Below are 24,141 nucleotides of genomic sequence, written 5' to 3' on the forward strand. Positions count from 1 at the left end.
TGTAGTGGTTAAGAGTGGTATACTCGTAATTTGGGGAACCAGGTTCGTGTCTCCGCTCCTCCACATGCAGCTGCTGGGTGACCTTGGGCTAGTCACACTTCTCTGAAGTCTCTCAGCCCCACTCACCTCACAGAGTGTTTCTTGTGGGGGAGGAAGGGAAAGGAGAATGTTAGCCGCTTTGAGACTCCTTCGGGTAGTGAAAAGTGGGATATCAAATCCAAACTCCTCTTCTTCTTCTTCTTCTTCTTCTTCTTCTTCTTCTTCTTCTTCTTCTTCTTCTTCTCCTCCTCCTCCTCCTCCTCCTCCTCCTCCTCCTCCTCCTCAGAATGTCCACCTTTCATTTACTGTCATGGACTGGCTATATGCATCAGCTGGAGAGCCAAGGGGGTTGGTGGTGAGACGACAAGTGGTCAGAGAAAGGAGCAAACTGAGGGAGAGGAGGTGTCAGAAGCTGAAGAGTCAACAAGGTTTAGCGAGCAGGAAAAGGCTGTGGCAGAGGGCAGTCCAGACTCAGAGGCAGGAGAGGAAGAGGGCTAGGAAACAGAGATGAGGCAGGCTGCTGAAGAATCCAGGGAGTCTCCCGCTCCTGCTGCAACCGGCTCCCCTTCCCCCTGGTCTCCCAGAATACCCAGAAAAATGAAGAGGTAGAATAATGAAAGGCAAGATGATGGAGCCTTCGGCTGCTGGGGAAGAAACCGAGGAAGGAGAGTGGTGGGAAGGCAGGGACCTTCAGTCCTCACAACTGCCTCTTTGGGGCAGGACCAACTGGGAAGGGTTTTTGTGACCACTTGGACTGAGCTATTTTGTTTCCTTAAATAAAGAGTTAACTTCACTGACATCGGGTGCTTTATTGTTTTATTGCTAACCTACGCCTGACTCCAGCTCCTGGCATCTAATTTATTGCTGCCCTGGAGCTTGCTTGCTCACTCTGCTATCCCACACCACTGCTGTGTTCACATTTGAATGCCACAACCAGATGGGTGCAATGAGTCTCACCTAAACGCTGACCTCCTAGTGAAGAAGCAGTTGAATGAGAAAGGCACGTGTGATCAGCCTCACTCAGACAGTTATATCCATCAGAGATATCCCTGCTTGATTGGAGCATATGTCTATCTAGTCAAGCATCCTCCCCCCACCCCAACTGTGGCCTGCCACATGCCTTCAGTAAAGCCCATAGGCAAGGCATGAAGGCAGAAAAGCCTTGTCCTGTTTGCCTTCCAACAACTGTCCATAGCTAACAGACTTACCCTCTATGAATGTGGCTTTTAAAGCCATCTAAGCTAGGGCTGCTATATTTCAAAAAGTGGAAATCCTGACACATAAGTTGCTGACCTTTTTTTTGGCCAAAGTTTTTGAAGTTTTTTGGCAAAATCTCAAAAAAGAGAGAGGTTTGAGCTATTTTAAAGGAAATTTGCCTCCCAAAAAAACAACATTTCCAACATGGGTTGCTATGCGTCTGGGTTTTCCTGGACATTTCAGTGGTTTTTGAAAATTCTGCCTGGAATTTTCAACAGGCGAATCCCAGATAAGTCTGGGGGAAACCCAAATGTATGGCAGCCCTAATAAGCCAGCAGCTATGATCACATGCTGTGGCAGCAAATTCCATCAGTTACCCTAGAGATGCAGTGATAAGAAAGGTGCAGATCCTTAACAGTATTTATATATTTGAAGTTACAGGTAGGTAGCTGTGTTGGTCTGCCATAGTCGAAACAAAACAAAATAATCCTTCCAGTAGCACCTTAGAGACCAACTAAGTTAGTTCTTGGTATGAGCTTTCGTGTGCATGCAAGAACTAACTTAGTTGGTCTCTAAGGTGCTACTGGAAGGATATTTTTATTTCATTTTATATATTTGAAGATAGCAAAGATAATGAAACTGTTGGCTCAACTACCATGTTATGGGGCCTGCTTTGACTAAGCCCCAGTTGTGGGAGTGCTGCTAGTTATGTTACTTGAATGATTTACATCAGATAATACTAAGAAAGAAAGAAAGAAAGAAAGAAAGAAAGAAAGAAAGAAAGAAAGAAAGAGAGAGAGAGAGAGAGAGAGAGAGAGAGAGAGGCGGGAAACCAAATGCACCATGCCTGGGCCATGATTTTGAACAGAAGCTTATTTCTTGTAGGTCTCCCTCACCTCTTCTGGACTGATGTATGAACCTTTCCACTTACCTCTATGTTCCAGATCTTCACCCATCCAACCAGATCTCCGGTTATGAGGTACTGGCTTCTTTGATCAATGGCCATGATAATGGACCCCACCCCGCTATGGGCTTCAAACTCTGCCAGCAGCTTGCCTCTCTGTGTGTTCCAAAACCTCACATAACCAGCACCTCCACAGGATACCAGGTTCGCACCTCCTAAAACATGAAAACCATGGTGCGTTAGTTCAGTTAGCTCTGGGAACATTCTAAGTCAAAAGAATTGTGGTGCTGGGATCAAAAGAGGGCTCTGTGGAAGTAAGGACGTCCAATGGCACTTGCTCCCGTGTGAGTGTACCCAGAGTTTTAAGATTACAGCCTTGAGAGTAGTACAACGGCACTGTGCATCACTTTCTGTGCTTAACATTCTCAGTGCAACTGTCCTTCTCTAACCACAAGCAATTCTCCCACTGTGAATGAACCTGGTTAGATTTGTATTTTGTTTGTTTGGCTTTCAGTCTTCATTTTAATACTGCAGCTTTCCAGCAGCAGTGAAATACAGTTCAATCCATTGGCTCCCCAAACTGAAAGAAGTTGCAGAAATAAGAAATCGGGCCTTGGGAACTCATTTTCACAACCTTTTATTTTTCTATTTGCAAAAGTTTCACACGAGACTGTAAATCTTTATGTAAATGGTTTTCTCTTTGGCAAACCAAAGTTCTTCTTGTCAATTGTGTGTTCTTTATGGACACCGAAGAACCCTAAATAAACCCTTAAGGCAACAGATTTCCCAAATCATTGCAGATAAATCTGCAGAAAGATTCCAATTTGCCTTGGAGGGAAATAACGATAATTTGATTCAGAAAACACCTGGAAAAAAGCTGCTAAGATGAGAAACGGTTTTATACTCTCAAGATTAGCTGCTGCAAAACTTCCCACTGGACCAAATTCTATCATGACTTAACATCCTGCAGCGCCTTGCTGGCTTGCAAGGGGTATAAATCAATAGTGAGTTTGACTCTCTGCATGCAAACAGGCTTCTCCTACACATTTGCTCATTTGGTTTATTGGAATTTACAGTCTTATCTCAGGGACAGTCAGCTCAATTCTCTTAGGTTTGGGCCATTGGGCAACAATCTGGGGGGAGGCAGGAGAAGGGAAGAGGAGCCTTGGGGCAAATCAGGAGGCAAGACTGAGGAGAAAGCCAAATACCAAAAAGCAAGTTAGAACTAGGAGGCAGAATTGAGGAACGGTGGAGATCTCAAATGGAACCTGCCTGATTCGGGATTGGATTGGATTGATAGTTCCAGACCAGGTTGGCCCACCCAGAATGATCTGGGACTGTCATTGTTAAGTATAATGGTTGAATTCACACAGAAAAGAAAAACGTATGAAAAATTAATCATAGAATCATAGAATAGAATCATAGAGTTGGAAGAGACCACAAGGGCCATCCAGTCCAACCCCCTGCCAAGCAGGAAACACCATCAAAGCATTCCTGACAGATGGCTGTCAAGCCTCCGCTTAAAGACCTCCAAAGAAGGAGACTCCACCACACTCCTTGGTAGCAAATTCCACTGCCAAACAGCTCTCACTGTCAGGAAGTTCTTCCTAATGTTTAGGTGGAATCTTCTTTCTTGTAGTTTGAATCCATTGCCCCGTGTCCGCTTCTCTGGAGCAGCAGAAAACAACCTTTCACCTAATGAAACCTTTCACCTAATGAAAGCTTTAAAATTCTAAATGTGTATTGCAAACACTAGGGGTTTTTCCACAAGAGCTTTTCGAAAGGACTCCAAGCTGTAACTAGTTAATTACCTGTTGGTTGTTTCTCTACTCTGTATTGAGAGTGAACCTTTGAAAAAGTGATAAAGGTAAAGGTAAAGGGATCCCTGACCATTAGGTCCAGTCACGGATGACTCTGGGGTTGCGGCGCTCATTTCGCTTTACTGACCGAGGGAGCCAGCGTACAGCTTCCGGGCCATGTGGCCAGCATGACTAAGCTGCTTCGAGTGAACCAAAAAGTTTTTCGAAAGGACTCCAAGCTGTAACTAGTTAATTACCTGTTGGTTGTTTCTCTACTCTGTATTGAGAGTGAACCTTTGATCAAGTGATAAAGGTATTGAGTTGCAAATCTGCCATCCTGAAAGGGTGGTGGCTGTTAGTCACATGTGATAAGCAGGTCAGAGAGAGAGAGAGACTTTTGCTTTTAGGTCCATTTGGACTATTTCTTATTTTGTAAGATGCTGAACCTGTGCTGGACAGCGCAAGATATTATATAGATATTTTTGATGTTTTAATTCTGTTTTGAAGAAAGTTCTGCCAGTAAGAGTTTAAATGATATTTTCATGGATCTGGGCAATGCTTCATTTCCAAAGGAGTCGGTTCTTATGCTTCCAGTCACTTCAAACTGTGCAATATTTAATATCCGCAACAGTCAAAAGGTGGGGTGGTCAGGTGGCAAGATGGAGGGGGGGGATAAGAAGAGGCAGGTAAGGACTGCTTCACCAGGACTTCCCTACAGTGAACATGCTAGAAAAGGAGCACCCAGCAGGATTTAACTCTGGTGAGCAGAAAGTTCAGTCTTCATTTCTGCAGGGGTCTGGAAGGTTGCCCACAAGAGAAGGTGTGCATTGGGCTGCAAAAAATGGTTCCCTATCCTAATGCTCATAAGAGATGGATCCTAACCCAAAAGGAGAAGCTCTTCTCTGGTGGTGTTATTTGGTATTCTGTAACTGGCATGTCTTACATGAGTTTATGCTGGTGTGCCTTTGCTTCTGCAGTGAAAAGGGCAATCTCAGTGTTAGGGATTGCAAGGAAGGGGCTGGAAATTAAAGAGCAACTTTCATAATGCCATTATATAAGTCTGTGATGGGGGAGCAATTACAGAACTTGGTTGCTCCCCCATCTCGAAAAGGATATTGTTGTAGATCCAGAGGAAAGGCTGCAGAAAAGGGTAGTTGTGAAAGGCCAAGAAACTTGAATCATCTACTTTATGAAGAAAACTTCCACATTCTGGGGAAGAGGAATGAGTTGGTGGTAGGCAAATTCTGGGAGTAAGCCTGAGTTGGTGACTATTTTGGCCAATACTGGGAGTAAGCCTGCTGTCACTTGTAAACATTCAACTAACAATACAATCCAAACCTGAGATCTCCTAGGTCGAGAGAGTTGGGATGTGGCAGATCTTGGGTTTTCTCAATGAGGGCTCAGTAAGCAAAACTTAAGCCAGTGTAATTTACACCAGCACAAGTCCACCAAAAGGGCTGTGGTGGAGGCTTCCTTGTATGTCAGGGCAAGGAGAGATTTTCACATATTCCAAAAACCTTCCAGCTCAATCATGTGTCCAAGCAACCCAGCAGAACTTAGCCAAAAAAAAGGGTGATGTCGGTCATATTCCTCCTGAAAGAAGTGTGCAACTGGTCTAATTTATGCTGGCTTCCTGTAGTTAGGATTGCTTTGTAGGCTGAGTTGGCATCCATCCACACTTGTAATCCACTTCTTTATTAAAAGCATTTTTCCACATTCTTCAGCTGAAAAAGCTCTCAGAGCAGCTTACTGAGTATTTTTTTTTAAAAAAATAACCAGCCATTCCCTGCTCTCAGAATTACAATCAAAAAGATGGCACAGAAGGAAAAGGGGAGTGGGGGATCAAATGTGAGCACGTTCTTAAAAATATGGTATTCTTATGAAAACAAGCTGGGATGAAAACTGTTCAGAGAAAGGAAGAGCCAAAGGCAAGTTGTCTCTCAGCAGAGTCAATGGAGAGGCCCTATTTCTCACCTCTCCCTATGCAGTCCGATAGAACACCTTTTATAATAATAATAATAATAATTTATTATTTATACCCCGCCCATCTGGCCGGGTCTCCCCAGCCACTCTGGGCGGCCTCCAACAAATATCAAAATACAATACAGGCAGAGCCGTCTTTCCCATAGGGCTTAGTGGTGCGTTGCACCAGGCCGCCAGCCTTTCAGGGGCACCCCAGCAAGTGGGGGAGCTGTGTGGCTTTGCTTCTCCTTTCCCTGCAGGCTGGCTGGCGGGCGTGCAGCTTGCCTCCCAAGCCTTTGCGGGGATCGCTCTCCTCCCGAGGAGGCTTGGGAGGGAAGCTGCGCTCTCCTCCCTGCAGCGGCATGGGGGAGAGTTGGGGGCCCGCCCTATGGCTGCCAGTGCGCAGCTACGACCACCCCAACACTATCCGTGGTAATTTGGGGGCGCTGGTCGGATATTTGCACCCCGGCGCCGTATCTGCTAAAGACGGCCCTGTTCCTAGGTGACACTTGAGGAAGAGGAAGAGCTGGCTGCTCTCTCAGCAGGGCCAGTGAAGTGTTCCCTTCTCACCCCTCATCCAAATGGCCATAGAAAATGAAATGCCATTCCCTTACCTGACACTGAAACGTTCCTCGCCTCCAGGAAGAAGAGCCTAGTAATGGAATGACAGTTCTCGTCAGAGTTGGCGTAGTCAGCTGCAGATAGTGTGTGTCTTCTTGAGGACGGCCTGCCAGCAGAAGTTACGTTCCGCTGCATCTGAGAGCCTGTGAGAGAAGTTTCTGATTAGGGTCTAAAAAAAGAAACGTATGCTCTCGAGATGCCAACAGTGGCCACCTCCCCAAGCACAGGTGCTTTCTCCGTACGCACTTCAGCTTATTTTTTTATGACTTCCCCTCTCAGCAGCTGCCTCAAAACTGCTTTTATAACACCTTTGGGTTTTTAAAAAGCTGTTTGCAGAGCTTGGCATGAGAGCTGCTGGAAGGGAAACCCCAGGGCGGGGAGGGACAGGGAGAAAGATCCCACCTGTGCGCCAGCTGTAATTTCCCTTTCGGCAGCTTTCACACCCAAAGCCCCCAAAATGAATGCAGCCGTGCCAACTAGGAACGTGCACTTTTTATATATATGTAAAAAAATGTAAGCTGGCTTTCTGAAGAACTACAGAGGCAGGCAGATTTTAGGCTTGCCAGATCAATTTTGTTTTTCATTAGAACCTCAGGATTTACCAGCCAAGATCCAGCTACGAAACACTGTTGGAATTGAAGAACAGCCAGCAGAAAGTTGCATCAAATCCAAACCCTGGTCATCAGTGGGGCTGATGCAGCTCTGTCTAAGCTTGGAGGAGGGAAAGAATGATCCTCTAAATTAGAGATCTGTGTTGGATTGCCAGGTCATGTGACTGAGTTTATGATCCAGCCTAAGTCTGTTCTCCCTGCCCCAGTCCACTCCCGCCATTGGAATGCCCCCTTTTGAGGACTTACACTGGCCTTGGCTCAGAGAGCTTTGGTTCAGTTAGGAAGAGCAAATTACACCTGCACATATTTGGCTGAGATTGCCATCCACTCCTGGTTAAGGGTTTCTTTTTCCAATTCCCATTTGGGCAACCTCATTTAAGCAGGAAAAGCCCTTCTATTCCACAGTTGCTATTGCTGGGAATAAAAAAACAAAACCTGGTCAATTTATTGCAAATCACCAGAGAACTACCAGTAGGTCCCAATGTACTTTTCCACCCATACCTGAGCTATAAAACCTATGCCACTTTGCACATTTCTTGTGTTATATGTGGGTTATTTATTTATCATGTAGAGCCAATTTTATACATGGGGGTCAGTAAGATTCTGGGGCCCACAGGGAACATTGGCAACTAGAAGAAGCTGTTGTGGGAACCACACACAAACTGCAAACCAGTTCACCCTGCCATCATCTCTACTGGCCACAACAGAATGCTACTTTCCACACCAAGGAAGAACTCTGCAGGTCCACCCAGGGCAATTCCTCCAACATCTCTCCATTGAAAAAAGGGACGTCCTATTCCATAATAATAATTTTATTATTTCCACCCTGTCCATCTGCCTAGGTCGCCCCAGCCACTCTTTGCGGCTTCCAACATATATAAAAACATAATAAAACATTAAAAGACTTCCCTATAGGCTACAGGGCTGCCTTCAGATATGTTCTGAAGGCTGTATAGTTACTTATCTGCTTGGCTTGGGGGTCACATAACTCCTTACCCTCCAATATTTCTCTGATGAAAATAGGGACGTCCTAAGGAAAAGCGGGACATTTGAGGACCTAATCAGAAACCAGGATAGCTTCTGTAAATACAGAAACGTCCCTGGAAAATAGGGACACTTTGAGGGTCTGCCATGGACATCACACTGGTTATCAGCTAGACTGGTGACTGGGAGTGGCTGCCGAGTCCATATAACACCAGTCCTGAAAGACCTACATTGGCTCCCAGTACGTTTCCGAGCACAATTCAAAGTGTTGGTGCTGACCTTTAAAGCCCTAAACGGCCTTGGCTCAGTATACCTGAAGGAGCATCTCTACCTCCATCGTTCTGCCCAGACACTGAGGTCCAGCTCTGAGGGCCTTCTGGCGGTTCCCTCACTGCGAGAAGTGAGGTTACAGGGAACCAGGCAGAGGGCCGCCTCGGTAGCGGCGCCCACCCTGTGGAACGCCCTCCCATCATATGTCAAGGAGATTAACAACTATCTGACTTTTAGAAGACATCTGAAGGCAGCCCTGTTTAGGGAAGTTTTCAATGTTTGATGTTTCATTGCATTTTTAATATTCTGTGGGAAGCCGCCCAGAGTGGCTGGGGAGGCCCAGCCAGATGGGCGGGGTATAAATTATTATTATTATTATTATTATTATTATTATTATTATTATTATTATTATCCCTGTTGCATGGGATGGTTTACAAAGAGCAGCTAATCCTTTTGGAGGCAAAGTTCCTCCAAATCCCAGTTGCTGGGAATGGCAGGTGAGGAGAGTTGCTGTCATGCTCAGCTCCTGCTATTGGGTTTCTGGCTGTGAAAACAGGATGCTGGGCTAGATGGAGCTTAGGCCTGATCCAGCAGGGCTCCTCTTATATTCTTATCTGAAATAGACCCAAGGACAAAGCAGAAGAAGGTGGGAAATAGTGAGGTCATGCATAGGCAGGAGGAGAAAACGTTCTTACACATACTTAGAGAGCTACACTCTGAAATTCAAGAAGCATCCAACCAGTTCCCTGGGAAGAAGGATTGACCGTTAAATTTTAAACACTCATTAATATGCAAACTGAACCGAAATTCTCCCCCTTGCCTAATTACCCCTACGTTATATTATACCTAAAGAAGTTAGCATTCCCACTTCCTTGCAAATAGATATTTTTATTTATTTTAGAGAGAACCGTCACTCACACTGCAATTGGGGAGAGGTGGGTTTCTGAGCAAGCAGCCTCTTTCACCTTTACTGCCAAAAGTTTTTAAAATACCTCTTTGGCATAGAAGGCAACATCTTTTTTACAAGGAGATCTGTTGATTTTAATCATTTGCATTTTGATATGTTTGTTCAGTTCTGAAATGATTTCATTCCTACACGCCGTCCTCGGTTTATATGCTTGTTCAGTTTTGTTATGGCCTATGGGTTCAAAACTATAAAATTGCTGCCGCTGCATAGCAAATTAGAAGATAAGTTTTGGAAATAAGGTCTGCCTTTTGTTAGATAACATAGGAAACTTCCATAGCCTCTCACTGCTTTTTAAAGTTGGGGTAGTTTGGTAGAAAGACTCCTTCATATAAGGCTACAAAATTGTGCAGGCATACAACCAGGTTGCGTAGGTGGTGCTGTGGGTTAAACCACAGAGCCTAGAGCTTGTCGATCAGAAGGTCGGCGGTTCGAATCCCTGTGGCGGGGTGAGCTCCCATTGTTCGGTCTCAGCTCCTGCCAACCTAGCAGTTTGAAAGCACATCAAAGTGCAAGTAGATAAATAGGTACCGCTCCAGCGGAAAGGTAAAAGGCGTTTCCGTGCACTGCTCTGGTTCGCCAGAAGCGGCTTAGTCATGCTTGGCACATGACCCGGAAGCTGTACACCAGCTCCCTCGGCCAGGAAAGCGAGATGGGTGCCACAACCCCAGAGTCATCCCCGACTGGACCTAATGTTCAGGGGTCCCTTTACCTTACAACCAGGTTTTAGGAAATGGCTGTAATATTGTTATGCTCTACTCGTATTTCCAAGCAGCAAGAGATTCCAGGGACGAGTGCACTTCCCAGGCTACAGCATCCTTGGAATGAAGGTCGGTGGAGACTATGGTACCTTTAGGATATATGGTTTTATTTACACAAATACACCACCTGAGCATGGGACAAGGGGGCTCACAGCATTAACACTCACATAGATTTTGGGGCCCCCTCCTTTTAGGTTTCCAAGGGCGCCCCAAAGACCAGCACAGAAGAGCACACAGCAAGATATGCTTCTTTCTCCATCTTACAGCATTTAGCTTCTAGCTCTCACACACAACTCTGTCTGTTGCTCTTCTGGGTAAAAGGTAAAGGACCCCTGGATGGTTAAGTCCAGTCAAAGGTGACTATGGGGTTGCGGCACTCATCTTGCTTACCTTCCCACTGCAGCGGTACCTATTTATCTAGTTGCACTGGCATGCTTTCAAACTGCTAGGTTGGTAGGTTCTTCTACCAAATAGCCAGGTGAGGAAAGGCTTGCCCATTTGTTTCTACAGCAATGGAGCTCACTCTTTTAAGATGGAGCTCACTCATCTAAGATGCAGGTGTTGAGTACTTAGCTGAGCAGCAAACCTTGACAAAGGGACTAGTTTGACCTCTGTTTTATAAAGATACCTTCAGGTCCTCACATCTTGAGCTAGCATCATCGGAATTCCTGTTATTGTAATGATGCTGGTGTAGAATACAACAGCCTGATGATACCCAGATCCACTGAATCGGGCTAACGGATGGTCCTGTTAGCTCATTACAATCTCCATGCTGCATTTTAGGTTCTCAAACGTTCGGGAAATCTTCCTTCAACAAAGTAATTGCATTCATATCCATTAGAGTTTGTTCCTGGCACATCTAGATAGATCTAGGGATTATTTATACAGTGACAATTAGGCATTCTCCCATTCGTGTGTTTGAAAGGGAGGGAGGGTGAAACCTCCTTTCCTGTGGCTGACAAAGAAGCAATAGATCAAAAGTGCTCTATCATATCATTCTGCTTAGTGTTTTATAGGCAACCTAGACAGCGGGATTTCAGAAGATTAAAGATATATGTATATATATATTTCCTTTTAAAATTTGTCTTGGGACAAGTGTCAACAAACCTAAATAAGAAACATTTAAAAACGATTTGTCAAAGCCCTCTGTAATGTTAGCAGAAGATGTGTTTCTCCCCCTGCTACAGAGCCCCTTTCTGCCCCCCACCCCCACCCCACTTTATCCACCAGTATTTCTTCCATAATGGAAGCTGTGGTTTGTAGAGGAGGGAACAATTACGCATTGCCTGCTAGCACAGCGCTTAATGTATGATAACCATTAGAGTGTGAAGACTTTCAACCAAATGAAATTTTTCAGGTTATGAACAGCCTCAAAGGAGGGGGGCGAGCAAGCTCTGTGAGGCTCCGTTCCGGGAGGGTCGCCTGCAATTATTTATCACCCCTCACCAAAAGAAGGCGAAAATTAAGGGAATGTTCCCTGCTGGAGGTAATGATATAAAGAAACGCTGGCGTAGATCCGGGACAATAAACAGAAGCGATAGCCTTGAGAGCGATGGGGAATTAGTGAGCCCCATCCCAAGGAAGAGCAACCTCGATGCCGACGCTTTGTCACTCTGACACAGCGAAGGCATAAACAATCCCAGAGCTGGAACTCATTATTAGTGATTTCATAGATCAAAGTTTTTCTAGCCTGGTTGATCCCACAGAATGAGAGACTTAGGGTGCTAGGAGGGTGAAAACAAACGATCATTTACCAAGTGGATAACTTGTTTCGCAGCAGCTTTGCAACCACATTGTCTGTAACATCTGCCCATATGATAAGGAGCATTTTGCCACCACTCCTGGCACCAGGGGCAGATACTTGTCAAATTATTCTTGAACTGATAGTGCAGATTATCAGCTCCATGTGCAGCTTGTTATCCCAGGGAATCTGTATTCTCCACACTGCTTCCCTCACACCCTCGGGATAAAGCGAATGTCCCTTGGGGTGACCATCTAGGTTTGTGGAGAGGCAAGGCTCCAATCTAATTTGCTTTGGTCCACCTCTGTGGAATCAGCTTCCACTGAATGGTCTTGAAAGATGCCTAAGGTCTACAACTGTACATTCAGAGCTAGGGCCAGGGTGGGCAGTTTCCTGCTTTGTGGAGGAGTTGCAAATGTGGAGCATGTGGGTGGCAGTGTACCCACCAGTACCTGCTACAGTGCTTGCAAAATGTCTCAATAAATATCTCCATGAAAACAAACAGTGCTCAAGAGGCTTGTGGATTTTCTTGTTCGGTGTATTGGATCAGACTCTCTCCTACACTGTCCACATGTCATTAGATGCCACGATTGGGCACCCTCTTTTCCCATCTGTTCTGGACAGAGGAGAGATGCAAAAAGGTTCCCCCTGTGAATGAAGCTTGGCTGGTAAGGTGCCTTCTCCTCATTGATGAGGCTGCTGATGCAGGGTTGCTGGTCTTGCACCTTTTTTGCGATCTTGTCTCTTTTTCAGCTGCTCCATTAGCAACACTTTTGTGCCATGCCACAGCCCATGGCAGCCATTTTGAGTTATGCTACACCCTATGGCAGCCATTTTGTGACTGGCACCAATACACCCAATATGCCCACTGGCCCAAAAAGGTTGATGACCCTCTGGTCTAATGTTACATTCTTGGGTGCTCCTTGCATAGACCAAACTCCAAATAAAGGTTCCTCCTGCAGTTTTGTTTGTCAATGTCATTTCCCTTCCCTAAATTAAGGAAGGCAGAATCATCACACTCTTCCTAGGTCCTAGTGCTCTCCATCTCTACAGGAGCCCCACAGCCCCCCCCTCTCTCTCATAAAATTTGGGTCATATTATGGTTTCACACTAACCTGAGCTGGATTTCAGTGATCTCCTGGAATTCAAGTGCAGCTTAGAGCAGGCGCTTTCTGTGCTGTTATTCCATACAACAATGTCACCATCAGAACTCCCTGAAATAGACAATGAAAAGTCAATGCACTTTCAAGGTGGGCTATAATCAAAGACGAAATTTTGTAACGTGGGTTCTTTATTTTAAAGTGGGGAACGTGCTGTGAAAATGCAATGTCTTTCTGTGGCTTCACAGGCCTGTGGGGAATACAAGCCAGAGCTGTTAGAACAACAGCAAGGTCTGATTTCAAATAAAATAAAATAAAATTCTATTTTGCAGATGCTAAATTAAGTCATACAGCCTATACCTTGTATCACTCAATCTTATTGTCCCATCTGATTTCTGTTTCCAGGATTCAACTTTCCTTATCAGGTGACAATTGCAATGGCATTTCCCTTAAACGTTCAATTGTCTCAGATTCCAAGCTTTGGGCAATATCTAATGAAGTAGATTCACAAAAATTCCAGCTTGCACGATGGAACCACCAGAACAGACTTAGCGGGCCCAGAGGCATGCAGGGAAAGGAGGTTCTGTGGCATTCGTAGATCTGCTTTGCTGGATACTGCTCTTTGTGCTTAGCTGTTCAAAAGGTACTGAACAGCAACTGACCTTGGATCAAAAATCAGGTTCATTTGCAAAGAGAATATATAATATATAACAGGTCAGCTGACACAGCATTTAAGCAAGAGATCATGGGCCATACTCCCAGGAGAGGCATTGTCTCAGCTTTCAATTTCAAGACACATCATCAAATACTTGGGATACATCCTGATCCTGCCAGCAGGTTGACAAGAAAGGATAAAGTTTAACCAATGGGGCGTCCATCACTGAGAGCATCTTAGGACCATTTCTAGCCTGATTCTGCCCAGTGAGTGACTAGGAGCTTAAAATTCTAAAGCTGAGCTGGCCACATTGTGACTTGCTTGGCTCTCATCTGAAGATGCAGGCAAAACCAAACGATCATATTAGCATAGCTTTTATATTTAAAAACTATTGATTTAAAGCAAATACCTGTATTGCATCCAATCCTCCTACTGCCTTGTCCCCTTTGTTGCTTCAACAATTTAGGTCATATATTGATTTTGCATGATCGGTGGAAGTGACTTTTGAAGTTGGCTTGTTTCCACTAACCATAGTTAATATTAACCACTGTTTGTTGGGCTCAGATGGGCTGTCACGTTCAAACCCAGCAAGCTTCCAAACTCCTTCTCACAGCCACGCCACAAGAGAGGCCTGTGGGCCTGAAGGGGGAGGCTAGGCACATTGTGGTAACACTAAACTGTGTGTCCCAAAATTGTGGGTTGTTAAGCAGAGAGCAGTGGGGGCTGGTGCTCACTGCGATTGGTAGGGCAGAAGTCCAGGAGTCCAACAGTAGCTGGATTCAGAGCTAATGACAGGTGGGGCCAGCTAATTCGAGTTTTGCCTTCCTCCTCTCCGCTGCAGAGTACTACAAGGTGAAAACTAGGACGCTGCATCCAAGGCTGGCCCCTCAACTGGTTGTAAGCCTGGCAAGCAGGGTGGGGCAGTGCTGAATGCACACTGAGGTTGGTGGGGCAGTGCCCCACATTCCCTTATCAACCAACCATTGGTGCAGAGTTTGATTGCTCACCACCACCATTGACTACGGGCTATAAGAATGTTCAACTAGACCTGATCCAAACATATTGAACGTCAGTAAGCAATGTGACAAGACCTAAGCTCATTCCAAATTAGGAAAGCTCTTCAGCCTGAGCACAAAGGGGCCCCACGCCTCTCTCTTGATCTTCTCTGGCAACATCCAGACCCACCTGGACATCTTCTTTGGATCTCATTCCACTGACTTGGTAGGAGCTTTCCCAGCCCAACCCCATGCAGGAAGAGGAGGAGGAGAAGGATCAATCCCATCATGACACACTTGATGACACACTTTCTTTGTCTGCTTCTTAAAAGATGTCATTTGTCTGTGTCTTGTAAGTAATTCAGCTCTGCCAAGAGCTGAGTAGCTAAGCCAGGCTGCCCAGCATCAGCTCTAGCCATGCGTATAGATGACGGCGGACCCAACTGCTAATCTCAGGATGATCTATTGGGCAATAAATGTTCCACTACCTGTAGCTAGAGTCTGCGGGGGTAGATATGCTGCACATAAGATGTCGTCCTGGTGCCGAGCTCCTCCTTTCCATTCCGAAGGCTGAACCAGAAACTGAGTCAAGCTGCTCAGGCGGAAGACAGTAATTGTCCTAACGAGAAAGACAAGAACAAACAAAGCAGCCTGAGTGAACTCCAAAGTCACAATTCACTTTCCAAGCCGAGGCTCTATGTTTATCCCTCAGGTTCAGGTACCTGCAGCAGAAGACGGATTCCAGAGGAGTGGAAATGTTTTATTTATTCCAAAGGTAAAAAGTGCTAGTCCTCAAGCGTATATAGAGAAAAGTTTGGAAATGGGTAGTGTCAAAGAAACCAAGCCTGAATCTGAACAGGTTTTTCCAGTGATCAGCAGATGTGAGACGGAGGCACAGCCTGTGCATATAGCTAACATATATCCAGAATTGCAGACTAATTTATTCCCCAGGGCTGGTATGAGCTTTGCAATTTGCATGGCAAAGGAACCTATAAAGGGGACACACTTTTGCTTTAGCACCCAAGAATCATAACTAATTGTAGGGGCAGGAAGCTGCCACCTAGAGCAGGGATGGAGAACCTTTGGGTTTGCAACAGCTGTTGGAATCTAACTCCCATTAGGCCCATGATCAATGGTCAAGGACGATGGGTGCTGGAGAGTTATAGTTCCCCATCCCTCCTCAAGAGCCTCCTTTACTGCTTTGCACCTTCTCCCATGCCTGTTGTCAAATCTGCACACACTTGCATGGCCGGGGGTGGGGGTGGGGAACCATAGTGAAGCTAATGCCGTGCCCAGTAGAGTCAAATTCTGTCACAATTTTAACTGAGTAAATCTGCATATCACGCACAATATATTCTGCCTCTACTAGCTACGGGTGCATTATGAAAATTCCCCAGCCCTGAACATTCATCCCCTACCCTTGTTTCTGAGGTATTAATAGACAGGCAATAATCCACATGCACACTCTGGCACATACCTGCCAAGTGCCCCAGGGGGAAATGGGACATTTTTTTTCACATGTGACCACAGCAGCTATTTTGGGTGCCACAATCTCACACACTCTTGCGTTGTGCTCTGCCCCTCCCCAAAAAAACCACTTTGGGGAGGGCAAGAGCAAGGTGTGGGTCATGTGACTCACCCAGGAGTGCATCCCAGAAGATGTGCATCCCAGTTTGGGGTCTCCAAAAGTTGGGCGATATGCTGGTGGAAGAGACGTCCCCATAGCACGCCACTCTTTGAGACCTTGACACAGGGGAGGTGTGTCTCATTTCACCACTAGAACATGCTACATCCCTCCCAGTGCTGCCCCCCTCATTGCCATACCACTGGTGACACCATGCCTCTCTCACCTGTGTTGTGTGGCAGTGCCTGCAAAGCACAAGATCTCACTGAAATCTCATACGCTCTGTGAGTTCTCACCAGAAACTGGTGCCACTGCCCGCATGGGCATTGCCTCTTGGGCTTCAAGCACTTGGGGCAGGTGCCTCACCTTGCCTCATCCATGGGCCGGGCCTGCTTTGACAATACATTCCTCATAGTACGCATCTGCCTTTCCAATGGAGCAGAGATAGAAAACTTCATGCCAGATGCAGTCACCTGGGCATCTCCTCATGCCACACACACACACACACCCTCTTCCCAAGCTATGATCCTTTCCAGCCCTGCTTTACACCTTCCTTGAGGTTTTTTGCTTGGCTGGAATACACCCTTGAATTCTGACAATGGATGGGGGGACATATGTATGTGAGTGTGTAGAAACCAGCCTACAGTACAAAGACGCAAAGGGTTAAATTTGCATCCATTGGCCCGCCCACTTTTGTCTCTGGTCCCACAAGGGAATTGGCCCTCAATCTGGAGAAGATTCACCTGCTGGGCTACAGAGCCATCCTGCAGGCCCACATATCTCCCAGAGTGCTACTCACACTCCCCGAGTATGAATTTAGTGCACCATAGTGTTTAGACTGCTGGATCAGGACCAGTGAGTCCCGGGTCCAAATCTTCACTTGGTCATCAAGCTATTAAGGTGACTTGGGGCTATTTCTTAGCCAAACAAACCTCACAAGGTTGTTGCCTGGACAAATGGGGAGGCCCGTGAACCCTGCCCTCAGAGGAGGTAAATGAGGTGATGAACAGTGAGTTGTGCTGTTGACTTTTTCAAAGGAAGAAGAGAAGAAGAAGAGTTTGGATTTGATATCCCGCTTTTCACTACCCGAAGGAGTCTCAAAGCGGCTAACATTCTCCTTTCCCTTCCTCCCCCACAACAAATACTCTGTGAGGTGAGTGGGGCTGAGAGACCTCAGAGAAGTGTGACTAGCCCAAGGTCACCCAGCAGCTGCATGTGGAGGAGTGGAGACACGAACCCGGTTCCCCAGATAACGAGTCTACCGCTCTTAACCACTACACCACACTGGCTCTCAACTTGACATCTTGTCTGAGTCAAGATGTCAAAGCCCACTCCAAATACCAGCGTCTGGTTTTTCTCTGCGGTGTCATCACGACACAGCAGAGCGCATCTAATTTGGAATATCCATCCCCCTCCAACCTCCTGTTCTGTGCCTATCTCATCCTCCATTCTCATCTCTCCTTATTCAAATAAAGCAATTTGTGTGAAATCCCCCAAACTTTGGAAAGAGAGCCAGTAATCAAAAAAAAGGGAGGGGTGACTAACCCTCAAGCAAAGAAAATATAGCACGTTGATACATATCTTCGCAACATGAAATGGAATATTTTAATCATTTGTTTCTATTTCTCCCCCTTTCTGTATCAGGCATTGTTATAGAAACTGCATTGTAAGTGTCATTCTGGGATTTTCTCATCCTTCGCCTATTATGGTTCAATCATACTTCCTCGCTGCCAAAACATAATGGCAAAGCTGTCTCCAGTGCAATGTGCATTGTTTCCGACCGTACTAATAGACAAGGGGGATAATTATTGCGCCAGTCTTCTCACGGCAGCGTTATGACGAGCCGCAGTGTTGATTTCTCCCCCACCTCCCCCCCCACCTCCTAATTAAAATCTGCATTGGAGGGGATGGGCAGAATAAAAAAGAGAGAAGAAGAAATGTGGCGTTCTTAAGAAGCCCAAGATGTACACAGGTATTTATTTTTTTTAACTACCACAAACACGATACAGAGGACAATAATAGGGATGGGCGAATCTGTCAAATTTGGTTTCTCTCCGTTTCTTATTTTTCCAATCTAAAATTAAATTCTCCATATTTCCACATCAATTTAAAAAAATAGTCTCATGAAAAGTCTTCTGCCTTTTAGTGTGAATGCACAGTATCCTAATACACACACACACACACACACACACACACACACCTACCTAATTTATCTACTGCACTTGTCTCCCACCTTTTCCTCCAAGGAGCTCAGTGAGAAAGGAGTTCCGTTTTCTCCAAATTGCTCAGTCATACCCTGTGAGCTTCATGGCTGACTGGGAATTTCAATGCTGGTCTCCCAAGTGCTAGTCCAATACAGTCAAACCTCAGTTCTCGAACGGCTTAGTTTTCGAACGTTTTGGCTCCTGAACGCCGATAACCCAGAAGTAACTGCTCTGGTTTTCAAATGATTTTCGGAAGGCGAACATATTATGCAGCTTCCGTTTTGAGTTCCCCTGTTGTATTGAGGCTTCCGCTTTCAGTTTTCCATTGTCGAACGTTTCGGAACAACCGACAACAACATTCAACAACCGAGGTTTGACCGTACTCCAGCCACTGTACCACACAGTCTATGTTTGTGGGGATTAGGATGCTGGTGTAGCGATTAGAACTGCTTTGAGGGGTTTGGGGTTTTTTTTACAATAAAGTGGTATAAGAATTTTATGGAACAAGTAAATAAAATAAAAATTTGTCTCCCACTGTACAGGTAGTCTCAAGTCTGATCAGAGCCCCCATGGTTGCTAACTGCAACACAGGGCAAAAACTTTCCCCAAACCCCATACACACCAGGTTCCCAATCTGGATCTGGCCCTCCAAATCAAAAATTTCTTTGTAAAGCCTTTCTTCATTTGGAAGTATTTCTTCCCAACTTTCCATTCCTGGAAAGATGGAAAACTTGTGAAAATATTGAAGAGGTGGGAGGAGCCTCTTATGGCGACACTTTCTATTTCAGGATAAGTAGTGTTTAAAAAATCATCCTGTTGCAAAAAACCCTAGATCCAGGTCTAAAAAATGAGTAATTTGAGACTGACAGGTGCTGAGACTTGCCACCCTGATGCCTTCAAATTGAACCCCAAAACCCGGGACCTAGCAACACTATTTAATTCACACCAGAATGCAGAGACAGTGGGAGCAATTCCCCCTTCCCACACATTCAGTGGTCCATTTGCCCATCACTAGCAGTCTTGCGTATTCCTGTGTCTTTTTTTTTATTTCCAAAAATACATATTTAAATGTGCTTGACTTCAAAGTCAAAAGAGGGTTAGGGAATATATTTTTAGATCAATGTTGCAGGGAGCTCTGCTTCTAAACTGCATGTAGCCAGTCTGAAGTGGTTCTGCTTTTCAAGTCTGCGCAAACAGAGAACACCTCTGCCCTGAGGCAATCCCTTATGAATTATTCCTTCAGGGAGAAAAGGGGAGACAGACCTCATAGAAGCCTGATTGGCACAATACTCGGGGGGGGGGAGGGCAAATCCAATATATCCAGCGAGAACTGGAAAATGTTCTGCGAAAGTGCAAAATCTGAAAGGTTTTGAATCTATTTCCCCACCCCACCCCAAGTGATTTCACAACTCTCCACAGGAGAACTAATTGCCACAGTTTACTGATTCTTACACACCATAAAATGTGGTTACAATATACCTACGTTCAGGGACCTAAGTCCTGGCATCCCATAGTCTCTGGGAGAGTGTCCCAGGCACCCAGGCCCAGAGCTGATCTCTCTCTCCAAGAGTGCAGAGAGAGGTCCACACTTAGAGTGGGAGACCTGACCTTGTAGATCCCCTCCTTACTGCTGTGGAAACCTCTGTGGCCCTAGCTTGACAGCATGCCAAGTTGAACCTTTCCAGCCCTCTAGGTAAAGGTAAAGGGACCCCTAAACATTAGGTCCAGTCACAGACGACCCTTGGGTTGCGGCGCTCATCTTGCTTTCCTGGCCGAGGGAGCCGGCGTACAGCTTCCGGGTCATGTGGCCAGCATGACAAAGCCACTTCTGGCGAACCAGAGCAGCGCACGGAAACGCCGTTTACCTTCCTGCCGGAGCGGTACCTATTTATCTACTTGCACTTTGACATGCTTTCGAACTGCTAGGTTGGCAGGAGCAGGGACCGAGCAATGGGAGCTCACCCCGTCGCGGGGATTCGAACCGCCAACCTGATCGGCAAGTCCTAGGCTCTGTGGTTTAACCCACAGCGCCACCCGCGGTCCCTTTCCAGCCCTCTAATATACATCAAAGCAGAGATATGTTTATGCCAGCTCTGGAGCTGGTGCAGGGAATATCAGTTAGGGGATGTTCAGAAACCCACGGTGTTTTAGGAGTTAATGGGCACCCCAGTTTGAGTGGCAGATACCCCTTGGGAGGCGGGACCTTCCGCTCTTTAAAAGGAGGGAGCAGCCGTTAGTGTGAGGAAAGAGTGGTGACTGGAAGAAGGAGGGTGTGGGGCCAGGTTAGGTTAGGTTAGGTTAGGTTAGGTTAGGTTAGGATCGTTGAAGATGTGTATATGTTGCTGAAAGAGTTTATACTGTTATGAAACTAAGCTTATGAACCATTACTGAAACCATTATGTTCTGTAAGAAATAAAGACCTCTTATTGTTGAGCTAAGAAAATATCATCGTTCATTTTGTCCAGAGAGTTATATAGGCTCTTGAGGAGGTGAACTCAGGGAAAGGACAAAACTAACCTGAAGGGTGATAGTTTGTGTCTTGGAGTTCCCTCAGGAGGGGCTAGTGGGCGGAAACCCTGGTATTGCCACAGAGTTGCTAAGAGGGCTTAGTTAACTGATATAGTGAGGGGATCTAATAAGGAGAGACCCCGAACTGTAGGCAAAGGAGAGGTTAACCCCTGAAGCCCTGAGCAGAGGATATAACCGGCCACGGCCGCTGGACAGGAAAACTCCCGTTACTAAGGGATCCCCAGATTATAGATAAAAGGGGATTGAAATAACAGACCGACCTCAGAGGGACAGGTGGGGTGCATTGAAATTTGACCCGGAACACCTGATTAAAAATTCACTTAGTAACGAGGGGAGAGTCTGAAGTGGAGGTTCGTCGCACCATTGTCAAGCATCCTGTTCTCACAGTGGCCAAGCAAACAGCCTTGTCTTCCATGAATTTGTCTAATTCTCTTCTAAAACCACCCGGTTGGTGGGCACACTTCAAAATGCTGGTAAAGCCTTATACGACTTGGGACCCAGGATACCTAAAAAAGCTTATACAGGTACCCCCCACCCCACCCCAATTTGCATGTGTTCAAGTCATGAATGTCCATGTGTGGTGCCAGACACCCCGAAGAGCTGCACCACTGGCTTGCGAGGAGACTCTCCCTGGAGCCCTTGAGAGGATGCTCAAAGAGGATACCCTCTGCAGGAGACAGAGTCAAAGCCAACTATGGGGTTGCGGCACTCATCTCACTTTTAGGCCGAGGGAGCCAGCGTTTGTCCACGTGGATAGCTTTCCGAGTCACGTGGCCAGCATGACTAAACCACTTCTGAAGCAGCAGGACACCATGGTAGAAGCCAGAGTGCACAGAAATGCCATTTACCTTCCCACCACTTTTTAATCTACTTGCAATGGTGTGCTTTTGAACTGCTAGGTTGGCAGGAGCTGGGACAGAGCAACGGGAGCTCACTCCATCAGAGGTGTAGGAAGGGGGTGTGGTGGGTGCAGTTCGCCCCGTGTGCCATGACTGGGGGGGTGTGACAAAATGGCAGGAGAGTGGGCAGCACACCTTGCACCCAGCGGCAGCAGCTCTTCTGACCCGGAGGCAGAGAGCAGCCCTACTCAGCCATGGCAAGGCACACCCAGCCACAGCAGCTCCGTTGCCGGATCATGTCTGACCCAGCTGCGGAGAGCAGAAGGAGTGTGAGCAGGGTCTCCTGCAGATACCGCCTAATTAGAAAGTATCCTGTATGGTGTCAGAATCAGGATTTTAGTGCAGCGGCCCCTACTTGTTGAAATTCCCACCTTTTGCATATCCTGCATCCCTGTTGTATTTCTGGGTGCCTGTTGAAGACTTCCTTGTTTCAACCAAAGTTGAAGTTCTCAATCCCCATCCTAGCCCAAGGGAAGAGAGAGACATAGGAGTTGAGGGGGGCTGATTTGTCTCTAAGAGACAGCGCAGAGTTAATTTGCTGTGTCTGAATGCAATAGAATATGGATAAGGCATTCACACTCTCCCGCCTTGGTTACCTCAGTCAGATTCAGGATGTATTTTTCCCCTGAAACTAAGGGCTTGCAGAAAAAGAAGAGTACCTTGAAATAAGGATTTTTTATTTTTTAATTTTTGGTCACTCTGCTGAGAGAGTAGAGATCAGCAAGCGGAGGCTGAATCCCCTTAATCCTGCCTAATCGATAGTTTATAAAACCACAACACTTATCCTGACTAAAGCAGGCTTTGTAGAGCATCCAGCGCTGCCCCCATTTTCCATTCTCTTTAAGCATATTTACATTGATTTTTTATTTCCCGTGCCAATAGAATTTGCTCAGAAGAAATGAGGAGAAACCAGTGTCCACAGCTGAGCAGTAACAGACAGAACAGGCTCGAGGGAAGAAAACCCAGATTTTGATATCATCACGCACTCACGCTATGCTACCAGGAGATTTTAAAGACTGCAAACCTCTAGGCACCTTGTTTACTTATTATGCATTTTTAATAGCATAATCGTAAGTGCCTCACACTTCCTGTCCCACTGCATTTCGCAGCTCATTTGCCCGCTTTCGTTCTCCCCTCTAATCCCTTAAAATATGTTCAAGTTCATGATGGACGGACAACTTGTGCATCTTCCAATTAGGCGGAAGACGCTGGATGGGACATTCAGGAAAACAGAAAGTGCACACAAATGTGTCATGTCTTCAACCAGATAGAGACTAATGAGCAATGGCAGCAGTAACGCTACACATCACCCACCAGTCTCTTCCCTATAAAAAGACTGCTTCCCACTTGTTTGTGCACTTCCTTTAGGTTTAATATTCATGAACTGATGATTTAGATTATGTAGTGTCTTTATTTTTAGCACTTGCCAGGATGTGTTCTTTGCATCCTCATTATCTTTCCTTCTTACTTTTGCTGTCTGGAGTCTTTGCGCCTCTGTTCCTCTATACTTGTGGTCGGCAACTAGAAGCCCCCAGATTGACTCCATAGCCTTGAGATGCACTGCTCGAATCTTCAATTGCAAACCCACCCATGAGAGATCTGTTCAGTGCTTCTTCTTTTTTCCTCAAAAAATGTTTAGGGGCACTCTCCATTTTGACTCAAGAAAATCACCGTGAAAGGAAATGAAGCCACCATCGGAGGTGGTAACAACGAAACTGACCAATCACCGTGCTAGAGTCCAACTCCTACTTCACACATTAAACGCTCGCTTCCGTCTGAGACTCAGGAAATGACATGACACGAAATGATGCCACCATCAGGGGTAGCAATGGAACTGACAGTTCACCCTGCTATTCAACAGAACTGACGATTCACCGTGCTAGAGATGAAACTTAAAAAAATAATTTTTTTAGTTTCTTCTCCCATTAGATTCACAAAATATTTAGGGGTATGTGTACCCCCAGGAAAAAAAGCACTGGATATGTTTAAAGGAGTGGGCCCTCTGACAAGACGACTTGCCAGCAAAGCATGGGGGTCTGGGGAGAGTTAGTGTCATAAACTGGTTGGATGCAGAGGGATGGTGGGAGGAACCAGCTGGGGAACCACCAATGGAAGAAGGCTCAGAGCCCACGAAGTGGTGGTGGGACAATGATGAATGGTTACAGGGAGAAGAGGGAAAGGACTGGGAAGAGGACGTGTCAGAAGCTGAGGAGGTAACAAGAAGAACAGGAAGAATCTGTGGCAGACAGAAGTCAAGAATCAGAGGTAGAAGCTGAAGCAGG

General features: G+C 46.0%; 1 protein-coding gene across 1 annotated transcript in view; it reads right to left on the reverse strand.

The window, feature by feature from the left end:
• WDR49 (WD repeat domain 49) overlaps nucleotides 1-24,141 on the reverse strand; it is an 86,374-nt gene that overhangs the window by 12,862 nt on the left and 49,371 nt on the right. The window contains exons 10-13 of the mRNA XM_033150589.1: nucleotides 15,092-15,222; nucleotides 12,969-13,067; nucleotides 6,516-6,665; nucleotides 2,168-2,355 (exon numbers count right to left, since the gene is read on the reverse strand). Coding sequence (XP_033006480.1) covers nucleotides 2,168-2,355; nucleotides 6,516-6,665; nucleotides 12,969-13,067; nucleotides 15,092-15,222 — 568 coding nt within the window. The remainder of the gene's footprint in view (nucleotides 1-2,167; nucleotides 2,356-6,515; nucleotides 6,666-12,968; nucleotides 13,068-15,091; nucleotides 15,223-24,141) is intronic.

This window comes from Lacerta agilis, chromosome 5, assembly GCF_009819535.1.
Source record: "Lacerta agilis isolate rLacAgi1 chromosome 5, rLacAgi1.pri, whole genome shotgun sequence".
Lineage (NCBI taxonomy): Eukaryota > Metazoa > Chordata > Lepidosauria > Squamata > Lacertidae > Lacerta > Lacerta agilis.